At 38.1% G+C, this 24,149-nt stretch overlaps 3 protein-coding genes across 3 annotated transcripts; all 3 read left to right on the top strand.

Annotated features, from left to right (window-relative positions):
* The first annotated feature begins 13,848 nt into the window (after positions 1 to 13,848).
* LOC145126497 (uncharacterized) lies at positions 13,849 to 16,257 on the top strand. Its single transcript, XM_079061856.1, has 7 exons — positions 13,849 to 14,041; positions 14,114 to 14,190; positions 14,579 to 14,615; positions 15,417 to 15,537; positions 15,658 to 15,790; positions 15,916 to 16,059; positions 16,144 to 16,257. The coding sequence occupies exons 1-7, from the start codon at positions 13,849 to 13,851 to the stop codon at positions 16,255 to 16,257; spliced, it is 819 nt and encodes a 272-aa protein (XP_078917982.1).
* Positions 16,258 to 16,828: 571 nt separating this feature from the next.
* LOC145125226 (U3 small nucleolar RNA-associated-like protein) lies at positions 16,829 to 19,738 on the top strand. Its single transcript, XM_079060718.1, has 6 exons — positions 16,829 to 17,340; positions 17,568 to 18,215; positions 18,305 to 18,721; positions 18,817 to 18,989; positions 19,138 to 19,321; positions 19,515 to 19,738. The coding sequence occupies exons 1-6, from the start codon at positions 16,912 to 16,914 to the stop codon at positions 19,593 to 19,595; spliced, it is 1,932 nt and encodes a 643-aa protein (XP_078916844.1). The 5' UTR covers positions 16,829 to 16,911; the 3' UTR covers positions 19,596 to 19,738.
* A 2,131-nt stretch (positions 19,739 to 21,869) lies between these two features.
* Positions 21,870 to 24,149, top strand: LOC145124061 (Glycine cleavage T-protein family). Its single transcript, XM_079059283.1, has 4 exons — positions 21,870 to 22,043; positions 22,342 to 22,910; positions 23,044 to 23,162; positions 23,488 to 24,149. Exons 2-4 carry the CDS (start codon positions 22,353 to 22,355, stop codon positions 24,029 to 24,031), a joined length of 1,221 nt encoding a protein of 406 aa, XP_078915409.1. The 5' UTR covers positions 21,870 to 22,043; positions 22,342 to 22,352; the 3' UTR covers positions 24,032 to 24,149.

Here is a 24,149-nt window from a genome sequence, read left to right as displayed (position 1 = left end):
CTTGTAAAGAAGACAATTGAAATCAAACTTGTTTAGAACCTTATTCTTTCATCCCATGAAATTTTTGATTCTTTTCCGAGACCACACTTCCTTTTGAGGTCGTGCATTTATGGAATAGAAGGTTCTCAATTTCTCTCGTTCACTTCGAATGATGGTTTGTGAATCATTGGATGGATGCAATGGTATGAACTTGACGTAGAAGCGTCCATGAGGAGAGATTAGTAAGTCAAGTTAGGCTGAAACTTTTTCTGGAAGAGCAAACTCATGAAAGGCACAAAGTTGGTATCATGAAGAATTTCTTCTCGGAAAAATGGAGAAATGCCAAGCATTGGATTGGGTTTATCTTTCAACCCTTGGATCCGAATGCTTTCTTCAAGATCTTGCTTCATTTGTTCTTTTGACCAACCCTAGGACTTTTTCAACGACTTCATTGGGCTATCTGATTCAGATGTGATCCTTTTCCATTTATCTTTGATTGGATCAATCTGAGTAGAGATAGAGCATATTATTTGTTGATAGACTTGAGTGATGATCAGCTCGGAAGGAGGAGGAATCAAGGGCTCTTCAGGTACCTCATCAGGTTTCCTGATGGGAGAACCTTCATCAACTGGAACAATCCTCGGAGCAAGAATTGGAGGAGGAATGGATTAGGTGGCTCGAAAAGGATCAACTGTTAGCTTCATATTTAATTTATCCATTTTTGGACTCCGTTTAAAAGCTTATGCTAGATTTGATGGCCAAAAGATAGAGGAACATTTCTTCTTTTCTTCTTCTAAGAGGACTTTGGTGATGAAAGGTTGTTACTTGATGGCTTAAAGTCCAAGAATTGTGTTACTCACCACATCATTTTCGTCAAAATCATATTCTGCTTCAAAAGTTTCCGCTTCAACGATTTCTTCATCAATTGTTTTATCTCGGAGCTGAAATTCTGAGATAGGCTTCTGCTGAACTAGCTTTTCTCCCCCTCTTGCATGGGAAGGCTCTACCTCCGATGCAAGAAAAGTATCAGTCTTAATATCATCCAGTTTCTCAAAGACTTTTTAGGAGCTCAAATTGGGTTGCTTGGTGAGCTTATCATAGGAATCGGTTGTGGGAGCTTGTGCTTTGAGAGTATCGAAGGTTTTTTCCATGACGATGAGCATTTCATCAAATTTGTGGTTCATAGTGTCTACAAAATGTTGAATCAATCTTTTTTTCTGATCTCCTTCTCCAATCATTGGATTTGTTTTTCATGACGAACATGAGTATGCTTGACGAGCTTATTAGTAGCAGAAATCATATCGTCGTGGATCTTCAACATGGTAGAAATGGTGGAGATGTGATGATCAAGATTGTCTTTGTATCGTTCCTCAGCTTTTTATAAGGTATGCTTCAAATGAAGAGAAATGAGTTGATCTAGTTGGTTGGCTCGATCAAGTTTCGTCTGAGGAACATACTTGATCTTGGAAAGAGATTGAATCACCAAATCAATTTTCAAATCAAGCAATGCGACTTTGGTAGAGATCGTGTCGACTTTAGAATTACCTTTGGTGACATTATCTCGGAGTTACAATCAGCTATGTTTTCATCTGAGGATCCTGTGTCTGAATTGGAACTTTTGGATTTCTTATCAGCATCTTTACCATCATCATAATCATCTGGACCCATGGTACTATCGTTTTGATTACCTTGAGCTTGAGTGTCGGTATCACCATCGACTATTGTTTCTAGACGGGGAGAGGTGATGTTGTTTCTTTCTTGATTATCTTATCCTTCCATTTCATCTGAGGATGACGAGAGACCGATGTCAAAGTGAGATTTGGAGGAGGAGGGCTTGTTCAGGAGACTGAAAGTTGAAGGAAGTGGAATGGCACCAACAGTAGTGTTCTCATCTTCAAACATTATCTATTCGGAGTGATCTTCTGCATCATCAGGCTTGGGATCATCCGAGATAGGCATTGAGACATGAACACATTTTGCAGAATCATCTTGATTCCAAGGAGGATCATCCACTCTAACATCAAGAGTGGGAACATCTACACTCGGTTTGTTCTTCAAAGCATCAATGGATGGCTGGAGCAATTGATCAGTTTCTTCAATGGATGGAAAGGTGAAAGGAATACGACTTCGGATTTCACTTTTGCGCATGGAGAAGAGAGTGTATTCAACTTGTTCTCTTGAGAGCTCCGGATGCCTTGAATGAGCACTGTGAAAAAATTCAACCCAGTCATTGTTAAAAATATCCAATCGTCCTTTACCCATGTCAGGTATCAGATCGTGTAACAGCCCAAAAATCCAAGGTAAAAAATTCATTTTTATTATAATTAAAACATTATTGTACCATTGAAAAGCATTTCAATTAACACAATTATCAGAGTCCAATCCCAAAGATCATATATTGCGGAAAACACGGGTGTATGCGCAGGGATCGTCCCGAGCTCTTTCATTTGAAAACTGGAGTACGTGAAACATAAACGGAAAACCGTAAGCACAAAGCTTAGTGAGTTCCCCAAATAAAACATATCATACATATCCAACGATCCATACATGTCATACATAACCGTGAGCCATAGATACCATTCATATACCATAATCAATAAGAGTGTTATGTGCCAACCATAGTCTTGCCATTATGCCACAAGCCACATCTCGGTCTTCCATTCAAGCATCACAAAGACAACTAGCATAAAAACTATACTACTTAACTAAGTACTTGCCAGAGTTTAGACTCTGGTCTTGCATATAGTGTGGCAGGAACCGCCTCCTGGTATTTCATACATAATGCCAAGGGCTAACCCCCGGGTCTTCCTACAATGTATAAACCAAATGGGCTGGCATTGGTGATTTCGACCCATACAATAGTGAGGAAACTCACCTCAAACGTTGAAGCTCACTGCAAGAAATCCTTAGCTGCTGCCCTGACAACTTCTCGAGCTAACAATAACAAAATATCACCTAATTAGCAATTGGGTTCCAAACCATGATCCATAATCCATACTTAGGGTAAAATTGACCATTTTATCCCTGACCCCAAAAGGAACCAAAACTGAGGCCCAAATCCAATAACCAAAAGGCCCAGCACCAAAAGATCCATAAAGGCCCACTAATGGCCCATTTTTCCAAATTGGGCCCAATCCCATATAAGCCTTATCCTAAGCCCATATTTTCCTTAAATACAAATCAGATTACCACAAACACCCCTTGGGACAAACCAGGTCAAAGACATAAGTCAAAAGTCAAAGTCAACGGCCTGCGTTGACCCAACTCGCCGAGTTTATCCTTCAACTCGCCGAGTTCCTCTAACAACCGCAAAGTCGGGTAGAAACCGGTCCAACTCGCCGAGTTGTCTAATCAACTTGCCGAGTTGACCCACACCAACTCAGAATCGAGGAAAACCAAAACAACGTGCCGAGTTAACCATCCAAGTCGTCGAGTTCACCCGAGACCAAACAACTTAATCTATTAACTCGACATAATCGAAACTAACAGCTTCTCCCACTCAGATCTTAACTGAAATGGCCTTAAGAAGGGTAAAGTTTCCAACTTTACCTCTAAGAACCACCAAAATGGGTTCAAAACCCAAACCCTAAACTTAAAAGGGTAAGGACTTAATGATTAAGCACTTATTCCACAAGGACACAACTCCAAGATGCGGATCTGACCATATGAGGCTATATGGCCATGTAAAGTTTCCACTTATTCATGATTAGAAGAAGCTCAAAAGCTTAAAAGAGACCAAAATAAGGACTTAATGAATTCATGAAGCCCCTAGGACCATAAAGTTGGCACCTTTAGGCCAACAGAGCTCATGAAGATCATAGATCTGGAAAGGATAAACACTTGGGACTTCTACTTCCTCAACAATCACCCGACTATGGCTAAAAGCATACAAATAAATCCAAGAAGAGATCTAAGCCTATATTAAGCAAGGTTAGAACTTTATACCCAAAATATGTTGGAAATGGGGCAGAGAATCAAGATCTATGAGCTTCTTCTTGAACCACCACCTTGCACCAAGCTTCTCCTCCTTGAATGAGCTTCAAACACACACCAAAACACACACAATGGGCTCACAACACTCTTGGAGGCTCTAGGGTTTCGAGATTACGGTTAGGGGCTATGGAGGCTAGAAATGAGGCTCTTGCGAACTGACCCACCCTGGCCTAAACCATCCGTAGGAAACCATGAGCAAACAACATGTTTTCCACCATCTCACCATTGAATAGGGACAGGTGAATGCTACGGGCCACCCCGCAGTCTTACAACACTCCCACACCAATTGACCACTAGTGAATGCTACGGCCCACCCCGCAGTCTTACAACACTTATACACTAACTGCTAAATAGTGAATGCTACGGGCCACCCCACAGTCTTACAACACTTCCACTTACCATAATCGCAGCCCAAAGCCTTACCTCTACTCTATCAAATCGAATAAACCTAGAGTCGAGCACACACGCGACCGAACGCCCAAGCTGAACTCGAGACGTTCCTGGAACCCCAACCTGGTTCCCCAAAGCTTGCTATCAAGCACCAAGAGAACGCGATCTGAATGTTGGTAAGTTTACCGAACTTCCAACTCACACAATCCTCACTCCAAACAGCCACTTGGGTCGCCATCCTCCCCGACGGGGATGCGAAACTCATCCTAGTTTCGAAACCACTTCTGCTCCTGAATCCCTGGACGATTCTCCCCCAATTTGAATTGACTAAATTCTCAAAGCACATGAGAATTGAAGGATTCCCCAATCCTTCTTACTTTCCAACGATCGATCCGCTGACAACCAACGCTCAACCTTGCTAGTGTTCCATTATTAGCCAACTCAAAAGACCGTACAACGTATGAAGACTAGCTGAACACTTCCCGAATCCCAATATTACTGATAACCCTAGATGTTAAAAATAACATCACACTCAAATCCTAAAGTTCAAAGGACGGATGCTCCAACTAAAGCCTCAGCAACAAACCACTTCCCTCGACACCTCCAAAAACCAATCGAAGCACAATGTCTAAAACCACTAGATCCTGGCGACACTGGACAACTAACCCGTTGAATCTTGACCATAAACCTTCCACACAATGCCCCTGAATTGATCCCAACAACAACCAAGATAAGACATAACACTCCACACCCTTTATAAGAGAAACAACCCTTCATTAACCACTAATAATTCACGGCATGAAAATGGCATATAACATTACTTGAAGATATACCCCAAACATAAGCAAAGAATAAACCAGAAATACACTTATCCAAACCGATGCAAGATTCCAACAATCATAAATACTGATATATATAACCCGAAAGAAGGAAAAAGATACATACCTGCAATATTGCCTGTTGGAGTCCTGACCTCCCTTGTCTGACACTATAAAGCTCAACTCCTCTCCGATGGGACTCCTGCCCTACCCTGTCGTCCATCAGTAATCCTCAAAGTAGCCGGAGCAGGCGCACTCTCTACTCCTCCCCTAAAAAATGGAGAGTCGGCCTTCTTGTGGCCCACCTGATCGCAGTGAAAACATAACGGACTTTCCCCCTGAGGACAATCCCTGCTGACGTGACCCACCCGACCATACTTGAAGCAACCCAAGCCCTTGGAATGACAAACTCCATCGTGCGGTTTCCCGCACATGCTACACTGACTCCGGCCCTGCTGGCCTCTCAAACGTTGATCAGTAGTCTTGGTTCTCTTCCTGGGACCCTCCACTACATTCACCTGATCTGATCCCCTCTTCCTGAGGTGCTCCAAATCGATCTCCCACTCTCAGGTTCTAGAAACCATATCATTCAGGGTCTCGCACCCCAAAATACTCACGAACTCCCTGATATCATCCCACAGCATATCATGATATCTCACTGTCTTTATCTCCTCGTTTGCTGCATACCGGGGTACCAATAAAGCCCTCTCCCGGAACTTGGCAGTGATTTCTACCACAGTCTTAGTACTTTGGCGGAGATCCAGAAACTCTCGCGCCAACTGTTGTACCTCAATCGCTGGTGCAAAATCAGCTCGGAACCTAGTCGAGAAGTCATCCCATGACATATTGTCAATAACATCATCACCCAACTCATTACCAACCTCTTCCCACTAATCTCGTGCCCTGTCCTTCAATAGGCAGGAAGCATATCTGACCTTCGCCTCTTTGGGGTAGAAACTCGTCTTGAATGCGTTAGCCATATTCGTTACCCACCTTCTACTGACAATGCGGTCCCTGTCCCCGTGGAACGCAGGAGATCCACAAGCACGAAACTCTCGGAAAGACATAGGGGGAGCTCCAATGATAGCCATCACCTCCGCATGGAACGCGCCTAAACGCTCATCCAAGATCTCCGAAACACAACGAGAAATCTATGATGAAATGAACTCCCGCAACTACTCGCTAATCGGCTCAACACCCACACCTGAGCCAGAAACCGAACCTGAACCACCTCCCTGAGAGCTCATCTCCAAATTGAAATACGACAATCCAACAATCAGAACATACCCACAAATCCTCCTCCCATCAGCTTCTTAGATTCTCCAAGACTCTCACCGATTCGAGTATGGATCCTGTGATTTCAGTAGTACGGGCCCAATACTATCTTCCACACCTATCCATACTTTCCTCAGCAATCCTCCCGAATCCCTTAAGACACTTCCTCAAACCAATGCGCCAAAACTCACTAAACCGCACCACCAACCCACTGAAGCATATCCTAGGCTTTCCTAGGTTCACGACCTCACCCTACCCTCAGCTGCTGAAGGATTCCCATTAATGTCAACTAGCTACCTCATGAATATAGTCACATGCAATAACGATCAGATAATCCTTCGAGTAAAAGACTCAATCCTAGAATGGTTGGACTCAAACGAGAGCTGAGCAAAATATGGTAAAGTCCATCACTCTGAGATTATCCAGCCTGTGCCACATGTGACTTAAGATATTCACTTAGTAGCTAACTCATATTGCTAAGAGCCCCACAAAGCACAAAGCAAGCAACATTCAGGCAACGAAAAATCTAACTAGCATACTCTATACAAGCTATTCCATCTACTTATCAGATATACAAACTAGCATGCAATACTAAAGCTCATACAATCAGGCACATAAAAGGCATATCTCCTATCATATAATACTGAGCAGATCCTTATCCCTAATCTAGCATGAAATTCTCATAATCATAGCATATAGCATAATAAACATGTATTGGTATTCTGGGAACCACTTACTTGAGGTCGGTCGATTACACGCATCACACCCCCTTTCTTTGATTATAAATTCCTTTTTAGTTAAATATTTGTTTTATAAAAATTTTCATCAATTCCTCAGTTTGAGTTCAGGCACACCCGAGGATATGCCGGAATCCCTCAAACCAAGGCTTTGATAACAACATGTAACAGCCCAAAAATCCAAGGTAAAAATTTCATTTTTATTATAATCAAAACACTATTGTAACTTTGTTCTAAACATTGAAAAACATTTCAATTAACACAATTATCATAGTCCAATCCCAAAGATCACATATTGCGGAAAACACAGGTGTATGCGCTGCGATCGTCAAGAACTCTTTCATTTAAAAACTGGAGTACCTGAAACATAAACTGAAAACCGTAAGCACAAAGCTTAGTGAGTTCCTCGAATACCACATATTATACATATCCAACGATCCATACATGTCATACATAACTGTGAGCCATACATATCATTCATATACCATAATCAATAAGACTGCTATGTGACAACCATAGTCTTGCCATTATGCCACGAGCCACCTTGTGATCTTTCTTTCCGGGCTGGGGGCCACAACCCTGGGTCTTATACACAAGTGCCAAGAGCCACCTCCTGGTCTTCCATGCAAGCATCACAAAGACAACTAGCATACAAACTATACTACTTAACTAAGTACTTGTCAGAGTTTAGACTCTGGTCTTGCATACAGTGTACCTGGAGCCGCCTCCTGGTCTTTCATACATAATCCCAAGGGCTAACCCCCATGTCTTCCTACAATGCATAAACCAAATGGGCCGACATTGGTGCTTTCGACCCATACAACAGTGAGGAGACTCACCTCGAATGCTGAAGCTCACTGCAAGAAATTCTTAGTTGCTGCCCTGACAACTTCTCGAGCTAACAATACTAAAATATCATCCAATTAGCAATTAGGTTCCAAACCATTATCCATAATCCATACTTGGGGTAAAGTTGACAATTTTACCCCCTGACCCCAAAAGGAACTAAAACTGAGGCCCAAATGCAATAACCAGAAGGCCTAACACCAAAAGATCCACTAATGGCCCAATTTTCCAAAATGGGCCCAATCCCATATGGGCCTTATCCTAAGCCCATATTTTCCTTAAATACAAATCAGATTACCACAAACACCCCTTGGGACAAACTAGGTCAAAGACATAAGTCAAAAGCCAAAGTCAACGGCCTGAGTTGACCCAACTCGCCGAGTTTATCCTTCAACTCGCCGAGTTCCTCTAACAACCGCAAAGTCGGGAAGAAACCGGTCCAACTTGCGGAGTTGTCTAATCAACTTGCCGAGTTGACCCACACCAACTCAGAATTGAGGAAAACCAAAACAATGTGCCGAGTTGACCATCCAAGTCGTCGAGTTCACCCGAGACCAAACAACTTAATCCATTAAGCCGACATAATCGAAACTAACAGCTTCTCCCACTCAGATCTTAACTGAAATGGCCTTAAGAAGGGTAAAGTTTCCAACTTTACCTCTAAGAACCACCAAAATGGGTTCAAAACCCAAACCCTAAACTTAAAAGGGTAAGGACTTAATGATTAAGCACTTATTCCACAAGGACACAACTCCAAGATGCGGATCTGACCATATGATGCTATATGGCCATGTAAAGTTTCCAACTTTACACTTATTCATGATTAGAAGAAGCTCAAAAGCTTAAAAGAGACCAAAAGAAGGACTTAATGAATGCATGAAGCCCCTAGGACCATAAAGTTGGCACCTTTAGGCCAACAGAGCTCATGAAGATCATAGATCTGGAAAGGATAAACACTTGGGACTTCTACTTCCTCAACAATCACCCGACCATGGCTAAAAGCATACAAATAAATCCAAGAAGAGATATAAGCCTATACTAAGCAAGGTTAGAACTTTATACCCAAAATATGTTGGAAACGGGGGAGAGAATCAAGATCTATGAGCTCCTTCTTGAACCACCACCTTGCACCAAGCTTCTCCTCCTTGAATGAGTTTCATACACACACCAAAACACATACAATGGGCTCACAACACTCTTGGAGGCTCTAGGGTTTTGAGATTACGGTTAGGGGCTATGGAGGATGGAAATGACGCCAACACCTAGAACTTAAGGTGTTTAAATAGGGTGCAAAACCTCAACATTAGGGTTTCCTAAACATCGCTCAACTCATCGAGTTGGCTCCTCAACTCGCTGAGTTGTCTCATTAACCTCGAGACCAAAACAACCTCTACTCGCCGAGTTGAGGCTCATCAACTCGTCGAGTAGACCCATTAAATCCTCACGATTCTTCATCTTCAACTCGTCGAGGTGGCTCCTCCAGCTCGCCGAGTTCGACTTGAAATTGACATAATTCCACAATTAACCTTCTAGATTCCGGGTGTTACATATCGGTTGAGGCTTCCGAGGTGGGAGGGACTACTCTTGTCTCGGGAAGCTTGGAATCTGTGGCAGGGGACACATATTTTGCATGTGTAGAAAAGATAGGGTGATTCAATTTGACTTGTGAGTTTGCATGTGTAAAAAAGATAGGGTGATTCAATTTGACTCGTGAGTGTGTCCCAGGGGGCTTCAAGGGACTTTCTTCAATACTAACACCACCCTTTTGGGAGGGTGAGGGTAGATCATGAGCAAAATCCCCGTGAGTGTGTGCAATGTGTTTTTGTGAAACTCTGAAGGGTACTTCAGAAGAGTAGGTGGGTGGGGTAAGCAATGAACCATAGTCAGGTCTAGATCTGATCTGTGAATCCTTTTGAGAGGATTCACCGGTTTTGGTTCTCTTTTTGGCCTTATGTTATGAAGGGGACGCCTTTTGCTTTTTGGCAATTTTCTTCTTTCGGCCTTCAAATCCAGTTGATTTATTGTCTTTCCAGGCTAATTCATCCGATACTAGGGCAAGTTGCGTTGGGTCAAACATAAACGCAGTCTCTAGATGTTGTTTCAAATGTGGATAATCGGAAGGAATAATATCCAACATGTGTTGAGGAAGTCATCGGACAGCTCTGAAAGCATCTTGACTAGGTAACATGTAAGTTTTAATTGTTTTGAAGGAAAAATATACCTCACGGATGTACGAATTGAGAGGAATTGCCTCACTTCGTTCGGAGTATAGTCGTTGTAGTTTCAGAGCCCAAAATCTTGTACTCGGAAACTCTCTTGGTGAATTTTTTGAAGTCTAGCTTGCCAAAGGACCTCCGGTAGATCAACGACGTTTGATCGGCCGGTGAAGATGATGTAGACGACATATAGCCAATCTTTGATCATTGTGTCCGTTCCATCGTGCTTTCCAGACAAACATCTGAGAATGAGGTGCATCAGAATGGTCCATATACCGGGAGCCGCCAACTTCTTAAACTCCTTTGCTTTGAATTCCCCTTTGTACTCGATCTGAGTGAGAAAAGATTAGAATTCTTTAATTGTGGGTTCCTGCAGTAAAAAACCTTGAGGGTTTTCTACAACTCGAATTGCATGAAGGAAGGTTGTTTTATGAACATGTACAATTCGATTATCTGTGATCTTGACCTTGAAGACTCCATCTTCAAAGTTAACAAGTTCAAAGGATTTGTACAACAACCTAAGAGGGAAGTTAGGGTTTCGGATTTTGGTGAGAGGAATCACGATGGGGTGTCTCGAGATGAATTTAATCATGATTCTAACAAATTCGTCGTAGTCCAGAGGATCGAGGGAAAGGAGTTGAGTGGTTTCCCTAAGGATAGGTTCAATCGAAGAGCAACAAAGGAAACCCACTAAGTAGCAACAAAGGCCAAATGTAAAATATAAGTATCTAAAAAAGCGTGAGCAAAACCAAACGGGAAGTCTCCCGAGCTAGTTAAAGACCACACATATCTATCCACTATAGACACCAAAGAAACCGATTGCAAAAGAGAACTGATAGCACATTCGTGGGCACTCTTTGCCCTACCCAAAGGCATCCGACGAAAAAATAAACCAAAGACAGATTCATTTTTTTTGCAACCGTCACATATTTTTAAGCCTTCTAAAAGATAAAGCCTAGGAAAACGAGAATGCAAAGTAACTTACCCAAGCCAAACATCTTCCCAAAATTTCGTATGTCAACCATTTCCTATCCTCTTCTTACATTGAGCAAGAAAATTCACCCCTTATCTTTAAGGCAAGAAAGCATCTTAATAATATTAAGCCAAACATAATTCTTGGAAGCTAGGACAATGCAATCTAAATAACCATTACTCCCATAAATAGCTATAACCACTCTAACCTAAAACACATCCTTATGGGACAAAAACCGCCAAATCCATTTGAATAACAAGGCTCGATTCATAGCTAAATAAGAGACAACTCCTAAACCACCATTGTCCTTTGTAGCTAACACTTTATCCCAACTAACCCATAACATTTTCCTTTCTTCCTCCCATTAAAAAAATTCCTTCTCATTGCCTCTTTCGTGTTTACCTTTAATGAAGATCATGAAGAGCCAAAATAACCAAAATAGAGTCTCTCTATCACATCACACCCCAAAGTTGCCATCCTAAGCAAGCAAGAAAGATATTGGTCGTCTTTTTTTTATATGAAAAAGCAAGATCAAAACACCCTTACTTGGGTGTGTGTTTACGTCGCCAAATACCTAGGATTTCCATTCCACATATAATGCATAAACACTAGGAATTATCTTTCTATGCAAGTTTGCTTAATTATGGTAATAATGTATTATCTCAAACTTTAAAACTTTATTACATGTAAGGTCCATCTCTTTTAATTTCTAGTTAATTCATGAGCCATTGATGCATAATAAACTAGTCCTTTTGATTATTTATTATTTCTTTTAGATTAAACCTTGTGTGTAACCCAATAGACTCATATATTTATTTCATGTGTCACTCACTTGTTGTATCAATGAGCATATCTCCAATAACTACCAAAAGATTGCGGTATAGCCACTCGCTGGACCACACATTTACATAACAAAAGTCCTATCTCATTCGTGAAGATCGAACAAGGCACCATAAGAAACTTGGAGTAATATAAAGTCAAATGTAGAATAGTTCAAGATGATTGGCACATTCCTAATCAAAGGAGGGTCAAGCTTCATCACAATCCTTCCTAGAATATATCAGAAAATTTGCAAGCACTAATTCACCAAAAGACGCGACATACTCAATTAGCTCTACTAGTATTTGATTTTGGAAATTTTGTGAAAACAAATCATAAAAACCTGAAATTTAGGAAAAATTTGATACTTCTTGGCAAAATTAAAGATATTTTAGAAAACAATACTGAAATAATAATTTGCCCAATGCATGGTTTTAAGAACTAATAGGTAGTACTCTGAAGGTTTTTTTGATTTGCCTTGATGACTTTAAAGATATTCATTTATTGATTTTCCTTGATGATTGCCTCGTTCTCTTTGCTATATCGATCACATCCTCCTCTCCTCTTTGTCGTTTCAGAGTTTGGCCTATATTTTTATGATTTTCTTTTTTATTTGTTGAAAATTTTGGGGCACCTCATAACTTTTCCCTGGTTGGTCACCTAGGTTGGCACTTATTGGGTCGACCCTGTTTAAAACCATATTATTTTAAAGGTGAAAAGAATGGGGTGTTACAACACGTATTAGATGAAGAGTTCAGGATCAACGTGAGGGTGTTACAGATCTGACTACTGATACGTGGATCGTTATGGGGAGTGGTGTCGATTTGTGGTATATTTGGGGATACCTCTTTCGTGATTGTGTTCTCGAGGCTTTCCATAAGTCGTATTATTGTTGTTTCATTATAAATGTTTGTTTTGTAGGAAGTATATTGATCTCATTCCATATTGACATCCGTCTTCTCTTAGACCCGGTTCCTTGTATTGGCCGCAATATATATGTCGGCTTTCATTAATGCTTTTTGCAGCTGTGTTTTCCGGACCGGGCTCGGGGGTAGTTTCGGATGACTTAGGTTTATCGAATAGGCTAATTGTCGGCTACATTTGTGCTTGTGGCAGTTACGGTCACTTGTGGTTATGTATTTTACCAAATTAGCGAATAGCAAAACTGCTATATATATGTCATTAGGATCTAAATAATAAAAAACAAGCAAGCACCAGACCAACATTTTAATATACTGGTATGTTTTTAAGATATTCAGCTACACACATCTATATCTTTATAGAAGGATCAAGGATAACCATGTTGTGAAAAGTCTATAATGTCCTTTGTCTCTTTATGCTCTGGCTTCTAGGGGAATGTTTTGACACTGACCCATGTATGATGTTTTCATCTTCAACATGAATGCAAATTTGAAAGTGTCTGAAACCTCTGAAAATTCTGTATACAAGTAAGCTTTATTCACAACAATTGAAAACTCAATTGACTTGATTACCCTTTCAACAAAGAAAATAGTACCACAAAATGGTCGGAATCTTTCTGTAACCTAGAAACCATCCGTTCAAATCCCATATAATAAACGGATGATACAAGTGTCACTCTCTGAGCTGGGGTATCTCAAAGAAAATGGTACGTTAGAAGGCAGAGAAATGGACAAGTTTGCAACACTCATCACGATTTTTGAAATCTTTTTTGTTGCATAAATCAAGAGATCTTTATTTGATTTAATCATGCTCTGTAAGAAATGAAGAGGGTAAAGGGTGATCAAAGATCTTAAAAAGAGTTACCATTGCTCATTGAAGCCATGGGAGACTCTTGTGAAGGTTCATCTAGGGTTGTTTGCCGGAGGATGGATGGTTACTTGCCAGAAAATACCTCAAAGTTAAGGAAGCCAACTGTTCGGTCTTACAATCGCTCTAGGGTTCCCAGACTTAAATGGACAGATGAACTTCATCAGTTCTTTGTTAATGCAGTTCAAAGACTTGGAGGCGAAGATAGTATGTATCTGTATGTGTGTATATATTGCTATCATTGATCATTCCATTAATTGTTTTCGTTTTTTGGAATAGGAGCAACTCCAAAGATGATCTTGCAGACGATGAATGTGAAAGGATTATCTGTATCTCATATCAAGAGCCATCTTCAGGTCAATTATATATAGTATCTCATATATACATTCACACACACATGCATGTATGTGCATATATGTATCATGAGTTCTTCATTAAGTTTAAAAAATTGGAGTATATCTCATAGTATTCAGTTTGAGCTGTTAACGTTTTGAAGAAAGGAGCATAAAAATACAATTTTGTGCATGTATACTTGCAAGTGTATCCATATATTGGTGATTTCTTGCATATTTAAACATGAAAGATGGATTTGCAATAATACATGATCTGTTTGAAAAATCAGTATGTAGTAAGTGAATTTGATAAGGTGATATTAATCTCACATATGTATATGTAAATACTTATACATATGTATCTATGTGCACACATCACACTCAAACATATATATGGTTTATCAATTAGCAGATGTATAGGAACATGAAGAACGAGGTGATTCTACAAGGTATGCGTACATATCAATATTGTTTAAATGTGTGTGTGTGTTTTACGAAATCATGTTTCTTAAAGGTAGGAATTAAATTGGTATATTAGGCAAAACTGTTTATTTTAAAAAACAAATATATATATATATATATATATATATATATATATATATATATATATATATATATAATACACAAAAAATGACATTATATATTGAATTATTAAAAATTATATTGTGAAACTTATTTCTGTCCAATATTATAATATTTCTCACCTATTATTTATCAGGTTTAACAAAATTTTCATCCATTAATCCCGACAATTATTGTTAGCTCCATTAGAAATATGAATCTATTAACTTATTTTTTAAGAAAAAAAGATTTTAATTTATGGTTAAAAAGTTGAATAATATGTAAATTTAATTTGTTTTTCTTTGAATAATTAGTTTTGTTTCACATCTTTTGAAAATACTAAAAACTTGGTTTTAGCTTGTAAGCTAGTATTTATCATATAAATTAGCTTATCAATAAATTATCCAAACGGATTTATTATAAATTTAATTTATAAGTTATTTTATAATCTATGATAAAGTACTTTTGTAATGTTTTGTAATGTTATATATATATATATATATATATATATATATATATATATATATATATATATATATATATAATAAACTAGTTTATTTATGCTAAACAATAAGACAATATAACTAGAACTATAATCATTCCACATAGACATTTGAAGTGATTATTAAGTATGACTAGGATTCACATTTATATTAATTAATTATGTTTGTTCCTTTTCAATATGATAGATGTACCAAAAACAAAAGGACTTGAACGTTACAACTATCATGGGGTATCGGTCAATATGGGGCTTGGACCTCATGAGCAATACTATAAGCACAACAGTTTCTCTACATCGGCCATGAACATGTAATTATTTATATATTTTGCTTGTTTAATTTCAATTTAATTAGCTATTGAGTTAAGTACTTGATTATTGATTATAGAGAATATACTTAAGTTGACATATCTATAACTGAAATAATGTAGGAAAATGGCCGATGAGCCGTTACTAGCGTTGAACCCCGAGAAATTGACAAGTATTGTTTTAGGCCAAATGGAATGCTCGATTTTAAGTCATTCCCAACAATTCGTTCATGCTCCTAAGAGCAAGTTTCATCACGTATGCATATCGTCTAACACCTCATTCCTCAAGCTTATTCCATTTCATATGAAAGAAACAAATAAACCAATAATGATATTCAATGCCATTCTAACTTGTATTTGTATTTGGGTTGAAATGTTTAGGGAAGCCCCAACAGTTATCATGGAACACACGAAGTTGAAAAAGACAAAGTTTATAATCAAGTTTCTGAAGCAACTAATGTATATCTAAGCAACAAGGTCATATACAAAGACTTTCTAGCTAGTGGTTTCACCTCAAATTATAACGTATACACCTCCCTTTCTTTATTATCTTTTTCTATGACTTAATGGTTCCGATTAACTCATGAAGCGTTACATTAATCAATACAGGAAAATGAAGATACGGAGAACTATGAAGATGCGATTGTTGCTTCTTTGTCTAAATCACCTAGTGTTGATACAAACTTGACTCTCGGAGGCCCATATGCCTCTTGCAAGTGTTAAAATGTTCCTTTTTTTAAGATCATTCTTATAAGAACTCACTTGTAAAATTTACATTTGCATCTAAGTTATGCATTAATGTTTTTTCGTTAGATATGATAACCTAAGCATGTAGTACATTAATTCTCACAAAACCAATAAAAATCATAAATCATTCTATTTGGATGGCTCATGTTAATTTGTATTAAGCTTCACGTATGAGATCAATCACAAAACACTAACGATATTTTGAATGTCTTTAAGTTTGGACCTTAGATTTTTATGGAATTCCGCACCTCAACCACTAAAATCTCATCGTAGGGCATGATAACATACGATGAACATTTCATTTTTTTTCTGTGTAACTTTTACGATTTTACCTATGTTGACAGAGAAAAATACAAAAATTATCATAATATCATTATAGATCACCGTCTAATATATGGAAATATAAACAAGGACCGGGTTGCTATTAAAGGTTAAAAAGAGTGGTCAAATAGGTAAAACTACAATGTTTGGGGCTAAACTTTAAAAGTTGAAACATTTAGGGGCCAAGTGTGCAGTAATCAAAAAATTATAAGTAAGGTGGGAAATACATCAACACCGCCGTCGTCGTCGATAACCTAACGAGCGGAAACCCTTCGCCACCTGCTCTTCACTCTCTCCGACACAGTAATCATGGCGGACGTAGTACAATACAAGCTCGAGCGTATGGTCAATGAGCTTGACGACCTTGAGCGCCGTGGCCTGTTCTCTCGCCGTGAAATTGCCGAAATCGTCAAACAACGCCGGAAGTTTGAGTACAGACTCAAACGTCCAAGTCCTCTGAAACAGGATTACTTAGCGTACATCGACTACGAGAAATCTCTCGAAGCTCTCCGTCTCCTCCGTAAGAAAGCGATGTTGCGTGAGCTCGAAAAGAAGAGTGAAGACGGGGAAGGCTTTGTAAAGAAGCCGAAGATGAAGCAGTCTGTTTCTGATTTTTCTGGAATTTCAAGGATCGTTGAGATTTATCGGTTGGCCACGAATAGGTTTAAAGGAGATATTGAGCTGTGGTTTCAGTATCTCGAGTTTTGTAGGCAAAGAAGAAATGGACATATGAAGAAGGTATTTGATTTTCAATGCTTGTAGTATACAGTTTCGTAGTTTAATCATTCAATGCATTACGTTTTGTTTCTGCTTGTATTGGTTGCTGATAACTGTGATTAGTGCTTGAAATAAGATGAAGTTATGCACTTATGCCTAAGAACTTGAATTTTCAATTCAGATTGTTCAATAATCAGTTTCAGTTATAATCTGATTGTTTTTCCATTTGCTATTTGTGCATCTTTCAGGTTCTGGCTCAGGTGATTAGATTTCACCCAAAAGTACCTGGAGTTTGGATATATGCAGCTTCATGGGAGTTTGATCATAACCTAAATGCTGCAGCTGCTCGTGCACTTATGCAAAGTGGTTTGAGATGTTGCCCAACATCTGAAGCTCTATGGGTGGAATATCTCAGAATGGAACTCACATACCTTAATAAGTTAAGTGCTCGTAGGTCTGCTCTTGGAGAAGATGTTGCAACATTGGTTACTGATGGCCATGAGCCTGAAGATAAACAATGGAGAGACGAAAACAAAGAGCTATTTATGCCAATTGATGGAGAAACTAAAGATCATAAAGATTTAGATGTACAAAATGAGGAACTGAAACAGAAAATCAATGTCTTCCGTGAACAAGGTTTGAACATCCTTCAAACTGTTTACAAATGTGCAGTGGACGCACTACCTTCCAGTTTCACCATGAGAACACAATTTCTTGAGATACTAGAGGCAACAAATTTGGCAAATTCAGAAACTATGAAAAAGGAGATACTTTCTGACATGAGAAATCAATTTTCAAAAGAAACAGGATACTGGGATTGGCTTGCAAAGAATGAAGCAGCAGGCCATAATAGTACACAAGATGTAAAGAAAGATCATTTACACAATGCAATTCAGGTACCCCAAATAATTGAAATAAAAATCTTTAGTGTTTTGGTAAATGTAAAACCTTCATAACTTCAAGATTCACCTTCTTTTTTCTGTAGGTTTATGATGAAGCTTTAAAGATTGTACCATCATCAACAATGTTCGATCTCTACATCAAATTCTTGATGGACACAATTGTTCATCAAAGTTCTAGGGTTTCTGATATAGATCTTGTTTCACATGTTCTAAAGATCTATGAAAAGGCTCAAAGTACGGGGTGCATTACAGAAGATCTTGCATATCAAAATGTATCTTTTTTGTTAGAACTTGGAAGATTAGATGATGCTAGAAACTTAGCAGAAAAACTTTGCAATGGTGAGCTTTCAAAAGCAGCCAGTTTATGGGATTTACGCCTCTCAATAGAAATGAAACGTATAAACACTCCAACAAAAGATGATTTGTCATCTGTGTTTAATCTCCTGCAAAACCCTCTTAGGAAAATTGCTGTTTCACAAGCTGAGAGCCTCTGGCTTATGGTATACTATTTTTTTAATCATCTTTATTTTGTTTCTAGTTACTCATAAGTATAAAGTTTGAATATTTATTATGTTAATTGCTATTTATTGTGAAGGGTTTGAAATATTTTGCAAATCAGAAGCAATATTTTGATAAGCTGGTGGATATTTCTGTAAGTTGTTTGACCAGAGATGGTGGTAGTGATGATGGTTTCTCCCTCTCTTCCACAATTGTAAACTTTATTCTACAAAAAAATGGAATTCAGAGTGCAAGAGACATGTACAAAAGGTATGTCATTAATAAAGATTCATATATACTAATAAATATCGATTTTTGTTGAATACGCTTTTTATCTTTCTTGTTATTACCTTCGGTTATGAGCAAAAAATGAAATTTTTTATAATGTGATTTTTTGTCAACATTTTGTAATATGCAGGTTTCTTGCATTACCTCACCCTGGTCTTGTTTTTTATAAAAATTGCATTGAAATGGAAATGAACATTGCATCTGCTGCTTCAAAGGCTAATCTTGTAGAAACCCGAAAATTATATGAAGCTGCACTTTCAACATATGATCAAGATGCGAGTTTGTGGCAAGATTATCACTCTATGGAGTCCAAGGTAAAAAAAAAAATTCAAAAGAAAAATATTTTCGAAACTTAGGGATATGAAAGAAATAATGTTAAAATGAAGGAAAAGTTTTATTTCCTTTTTTTTCGTACTTTTTCATGAAATCAATTCTTTTTTGTATCAAGTAAAAAAGGACACTGATATATAGCTTACCAGATTAAGTCATGTCTTGGTTTATGTGCAGATGGGGACATCGGAAAGTGCTGCTGCAGTACATTGGCGTGCAAGAAGGACACTTAAAGGCAATGCTACATTATTAAGTTGAAGAAATTATGGATGAGAGGTTTAGATTTTGTTGTCCACTCGCAATTTTGACTTGTGTTAAAAGGGTTGTAGTCTTTGAGAATTGTAACAATTGTTTTATTGCACAATCTACATGATAATCAAATTATGTTGGTTTTGTTTTGATTATAGTTTTCAACTTTTCATCATCTTTATCCATTCGTGGGTGTTGTAGGTGTAGCCGTGTATACATAAACTAATGATATATCATGTTTTTGGTCTTAATTAAGATTTTGAACATTCCTTACATGAATTTAGTATTTGTTTTATGTTCTTGTGCCTAAAACTTGAAGTGTTTTCTTGTGGATTATATGGTAAGTTCCAAATGTGTTCGTATGCATGTTGGTGTCTTGGGAGTTTTCTTTACTTATGATGTGAACAAAGCACTTGTTTAGTTCTTGATTGTTAAATGGTGTTGCATAAGTATATTTTTATGTTTATAGATGATCATGAAACTGTTGATCAAGGTGCATGACTTTGAACATTTTTACATTGTTTTTAGGAAAAAAAAGTTATGCTAATGGTTAAGAACATAATGTGGATTTATTAGATAGTGATAAATTTTGTTATGTAATAGTTAGGTTACGATGGTAACCTGACCTACTTTCATTATGCTCGTATAACACTTGATAACACCAAATATCTTTGATGTAATTTCAAGGGAGGAATAGATGCAACTACAAGGGAGTAAGCTTTACACATATAAGGGAGTGTCTAGTATTTAAGGTCTCTGATCCATAAGGGAGGTGCGTGGAGGTAGACGTGTCGCATTGCATCAAAGCAGGTTGGCTAAAGTGGAGGACGACAATATGAGTCTTGTATGACAAGAAGGTTCCGCCGAAGCCAAGAGATTTTTTTTACAATGTAATTCTATGATATATGGATCTGAATGTTGGCTGAAAAGGGAGTATGGGAGGATGAAAGTAATAGGAATGAAGAGTTGCGGCATAATTTTGTTGAATAATATATTGAATTTGACTAATAAAAAGTTGTTTGGAGTGTGGCGGGTAATTGAAAGTTTAAGGGGAGGAGATTGAGGTGGTATAGACATGCCTAAAAGAGGCTACCGACAACAAGTTAGAAGGTGGAGGCGATGTTGGTTGATGGTTCTAGGATGAGAAGAACACCTAGATGAAAGTAGGAGAATAGTATGAATCTAAGATGTAAAGGCTAAATATAGTAACCTAGGTCCATGTATATTCTCCTTCTCGCATTGACTTGCTATCCTCTTGCATGCCCCGGTTAAAACCCCCTTATACATATGCTTGGTCATCTATGTCAAACACTCACCCCATAAGGAGGTATTACTATCGACATCTAGCCCCTACCTTATTCCAATGGATTCCATGGTATATCGTATAACACTTGGTAATGACCAAGACAAGACATGAGGGATATAACTGAATATATTGAACAACCTCTTCAACCGAAGTCGGGAAGGAAAATGTAGTCACTGGCATTTAGGAGGAAGAAAATTTATTCTACAAGGAACAAACAGTATTAATTTACTTGTTTTGAAGCTTACTTGATGTCCGTGAACAATTTGTATAGTGGGGTGTTCTGAAACATATTTGATGTCCTTGAATGGTTAGGGTGAACATTAAGCACTTGTAATATTTTTAATTTAGTTCTGTTTTTTAAACTTCAGTTTATAAATAACCTAAAATGATTTGCCTTTAGATGTATGTATTCTGAAGCCACTTTGTCCTATTTTCATTAATAGCTTGTTCCATGACACGTGTAAGACCAAGTAAAGGGTAGACTGTTTGATAGTTGTTGATTGAGTTATATAAAATCCTAAAGCTGGTCGATTAAAAGACATATCAGATGAGCCAGAATCAAGTCACAGACTTCTAAGTGTCATACCAAACATTTTAAATTTGATCGAGTTAGATCCAACCTATTATCATATCCAGTAAAAAAACATATCAAACAACCGTTAAAACCGATATCATTACAATAAATACAAGGGAAATTAACATTTACAAATACAATTAGATCAATTTGTACAAAAACTGATATATAGAGATAAAACTTATAATTTCCTTTAAAATCAATATGATACGGAACTCAAACAAACAAAATCAAAAGTGTCATATTTTGGATAAAATATTAATAAAAATGGTATTTTTAAAAATATATTATGAATGTATGACATCCCTCTAACCCTTATCGATGACAAGTGCTTTCCACTTCCCAACACCACTCACCAACGATGGGGTTCGATTTGTCACCAGAAGCCCTCCTCCACCCACTCCTTTTTACCCACCAACCATCTCCAATTTTTATATTCTCAAAACATATTATTCCAATTAAATATTTACATACAAGATTCAAAAATTACAAAGTAATTGCAAAACACTAACAAAAACCCCATCTAGATTTGCTTTTTTCAACAAAGAAAAACGGTGCAGCTCTCCTGAGTCCACTCGTAAGTTCAATTTCAATCCATTTCTTTCTTCTTCTGTGTTTCATGTTAATTCTTTGTGGGTTGTGTCAAAGATCTGCTTCTTTAATTGAATCTATTTACAAATTTGTTAATGAGATTATAAAAATTGGATCTTTCTTGATTGGGAATTGGATGGATGGATGGGTTTTCTTGTTACATTTCTTTCAGGCTTTTTGTCAAACAGTTGAATTGCAACTTCATTAGATCAAAATGTGATCTTGAATTGATGAGACTTGGTTTTTCTTACCTATACTGATGACATGTTTCTTTGTTTCGGAAGCATAAACGACAATGAGGGGAGGACTATGGCAACTCGGGCAATCAATCACTCGTCGGCTTGCTCAATCCGACAAAAAGACCATCGCTCGTAGGTGCTACGCTTCAGAGGCCGACCTCAAGAAAACAGTCCTCTACGATTTCCACGTTGCCAATGGCGGAAAGATGGTTCCTTTTGCTGGCTGGAGCATGCCGATCCAGTACAAAGATTCAATCATGGAATCGACCCTAAATTGCAGGGAAAACGGTAGTCTTTTTGATGTATCCCATATGTGTGGGTTAAGTCTCAAAGGCAAAGATGCTATCGCGTTTCTTGAAAAGCTCGTGGTTGCTGATGTTGCTGGACTTGCTCCTGGAACTGGATCGCTGACTGTTTTCACAAACGAAAAGGGTGGAGCCATTGATGATTCAGTGATCACGAAAGTGACAGATGATCATATTTACTTGGTTGTTAATGCTGGATGTAGAGATAAGGATTTGGCCCACATTGAAGAACATATGAAGGCTTTTAAAGCCAAAGGTGGGGACGTTGGCTGGCAGATTTATGATGAGAGATCTCTTTTAGCTCTCCAGGTATGATCAAAATCTAAAAATATAATCTTTCTTCATCAAATTGGTAAATCTATTTGACTTATTGTATATAAAATTCAAATTGCTACATTTTTTTGGGGTGTTTTCGGTTTTCCATTTTGTTGTTGTGTTGCAGGGTCCTCTTGCAGGTTCTACTCTTCAGTTTTTGACTAAAGAGGACTTGAGCAAAATGTACTTTGGGGAGTTTCGCATAATAGACATCAATGGTTCCAAATGCTTTCTAACTAGAACCGGGTACGTTTTGTAATAAAGTGATGTTTTCTTTATTAAGTGGTTCTTTCTGCATTAAGTCAAAAAAAGAAAAAACACCCATATATAGCTTATCAGATCAAGTCCTATCCCCGTTAAGTCAATTAAGTAAAACAAGAAAGCGTTAAATGCAAGAAATATCAATGTGCTTTCATCGATTTGTTTATTATATTTATATCATCCTACTTTCATTTCTCTCGATTTGTTTATTAAAAAAACTAAAGTACAATGATATAGTAATGATTAATACACAAATAAACAAAAGTATGTTGCTATTTGACACTTTTTTTTTTTTCAAATGAGTTTACAGATACACGGGTGAAGATGGATTTGAAATATCGGTTCCCTCAGAGAACGCGCTCGATCTTGCAAAAGCAATTCTTGAAAAATCGGAAGGAAAAGTACGGTTGACCGGTCTTGGGGCCCGCGATAGTCTTCGCCTTGAAGCCGGGCTTTGCCTTTATGGCAATGACATGGAGCAACACATAACACCCGTGGAAGCCGGGCTCACTTGGGCCATTGGGAAAAGAAGACGGGCCGAAGGCGGGTTTCTTGGTGCTGATGTCATCCTCAAGCAAATTGCGGATGGCCCGTCGATTAGGCGGGTTGGGCTTTTTTCTGCAGGCCCACCGGCCCGGAGTCATAGTGAGATTCAGAATGAGAATGGGGAGAGTATCGGTGAGGTGACAAGCGGAGGATTTAGTCCGTGTTTGAAGAAGAATATTGCCATGGGGTATGTCAAGTCGGGGTTGCATAAACCGGGGACTAAAGTTAAGATTGCCATCCGAGGGAAGACGTATGAAGGGTCAATTACGAAAATGCCCTTTGTGGCTACGAAATATTACAAGCCGTAGTAATTTTTTTTTTTGAAAGTGGAAGTGTTTTAATGGCTACTTGGTTTATGTTTAACTTGTTTCTTGTTGTCAATACTTTTCTGGGCATCGAATGGATGACTATCTGTGTATTTTTGTA

The sequence above is a fragment of the Lactuca virosa genome, chromosome 7 (assembly GCF_052849685.1).
Source record: "Lactuca virosa cultivar CGN04683 chromosome 7, Lactuca_virosa_CGN04683_v6, whole genome shotgun sequence".
NCBI classification, from domain to species: Eukaryota; Viridiplantae; Streptophyta; class Magnoliopsida; order Asterales; family Asteraceae; genus Lactuca; species Lactuca virosa.
The sequence above is the reverse complement of the archived record's forward strand: the minus strand, read 5'-3'. Positions and strand labels throughout refer to the sequence as shown.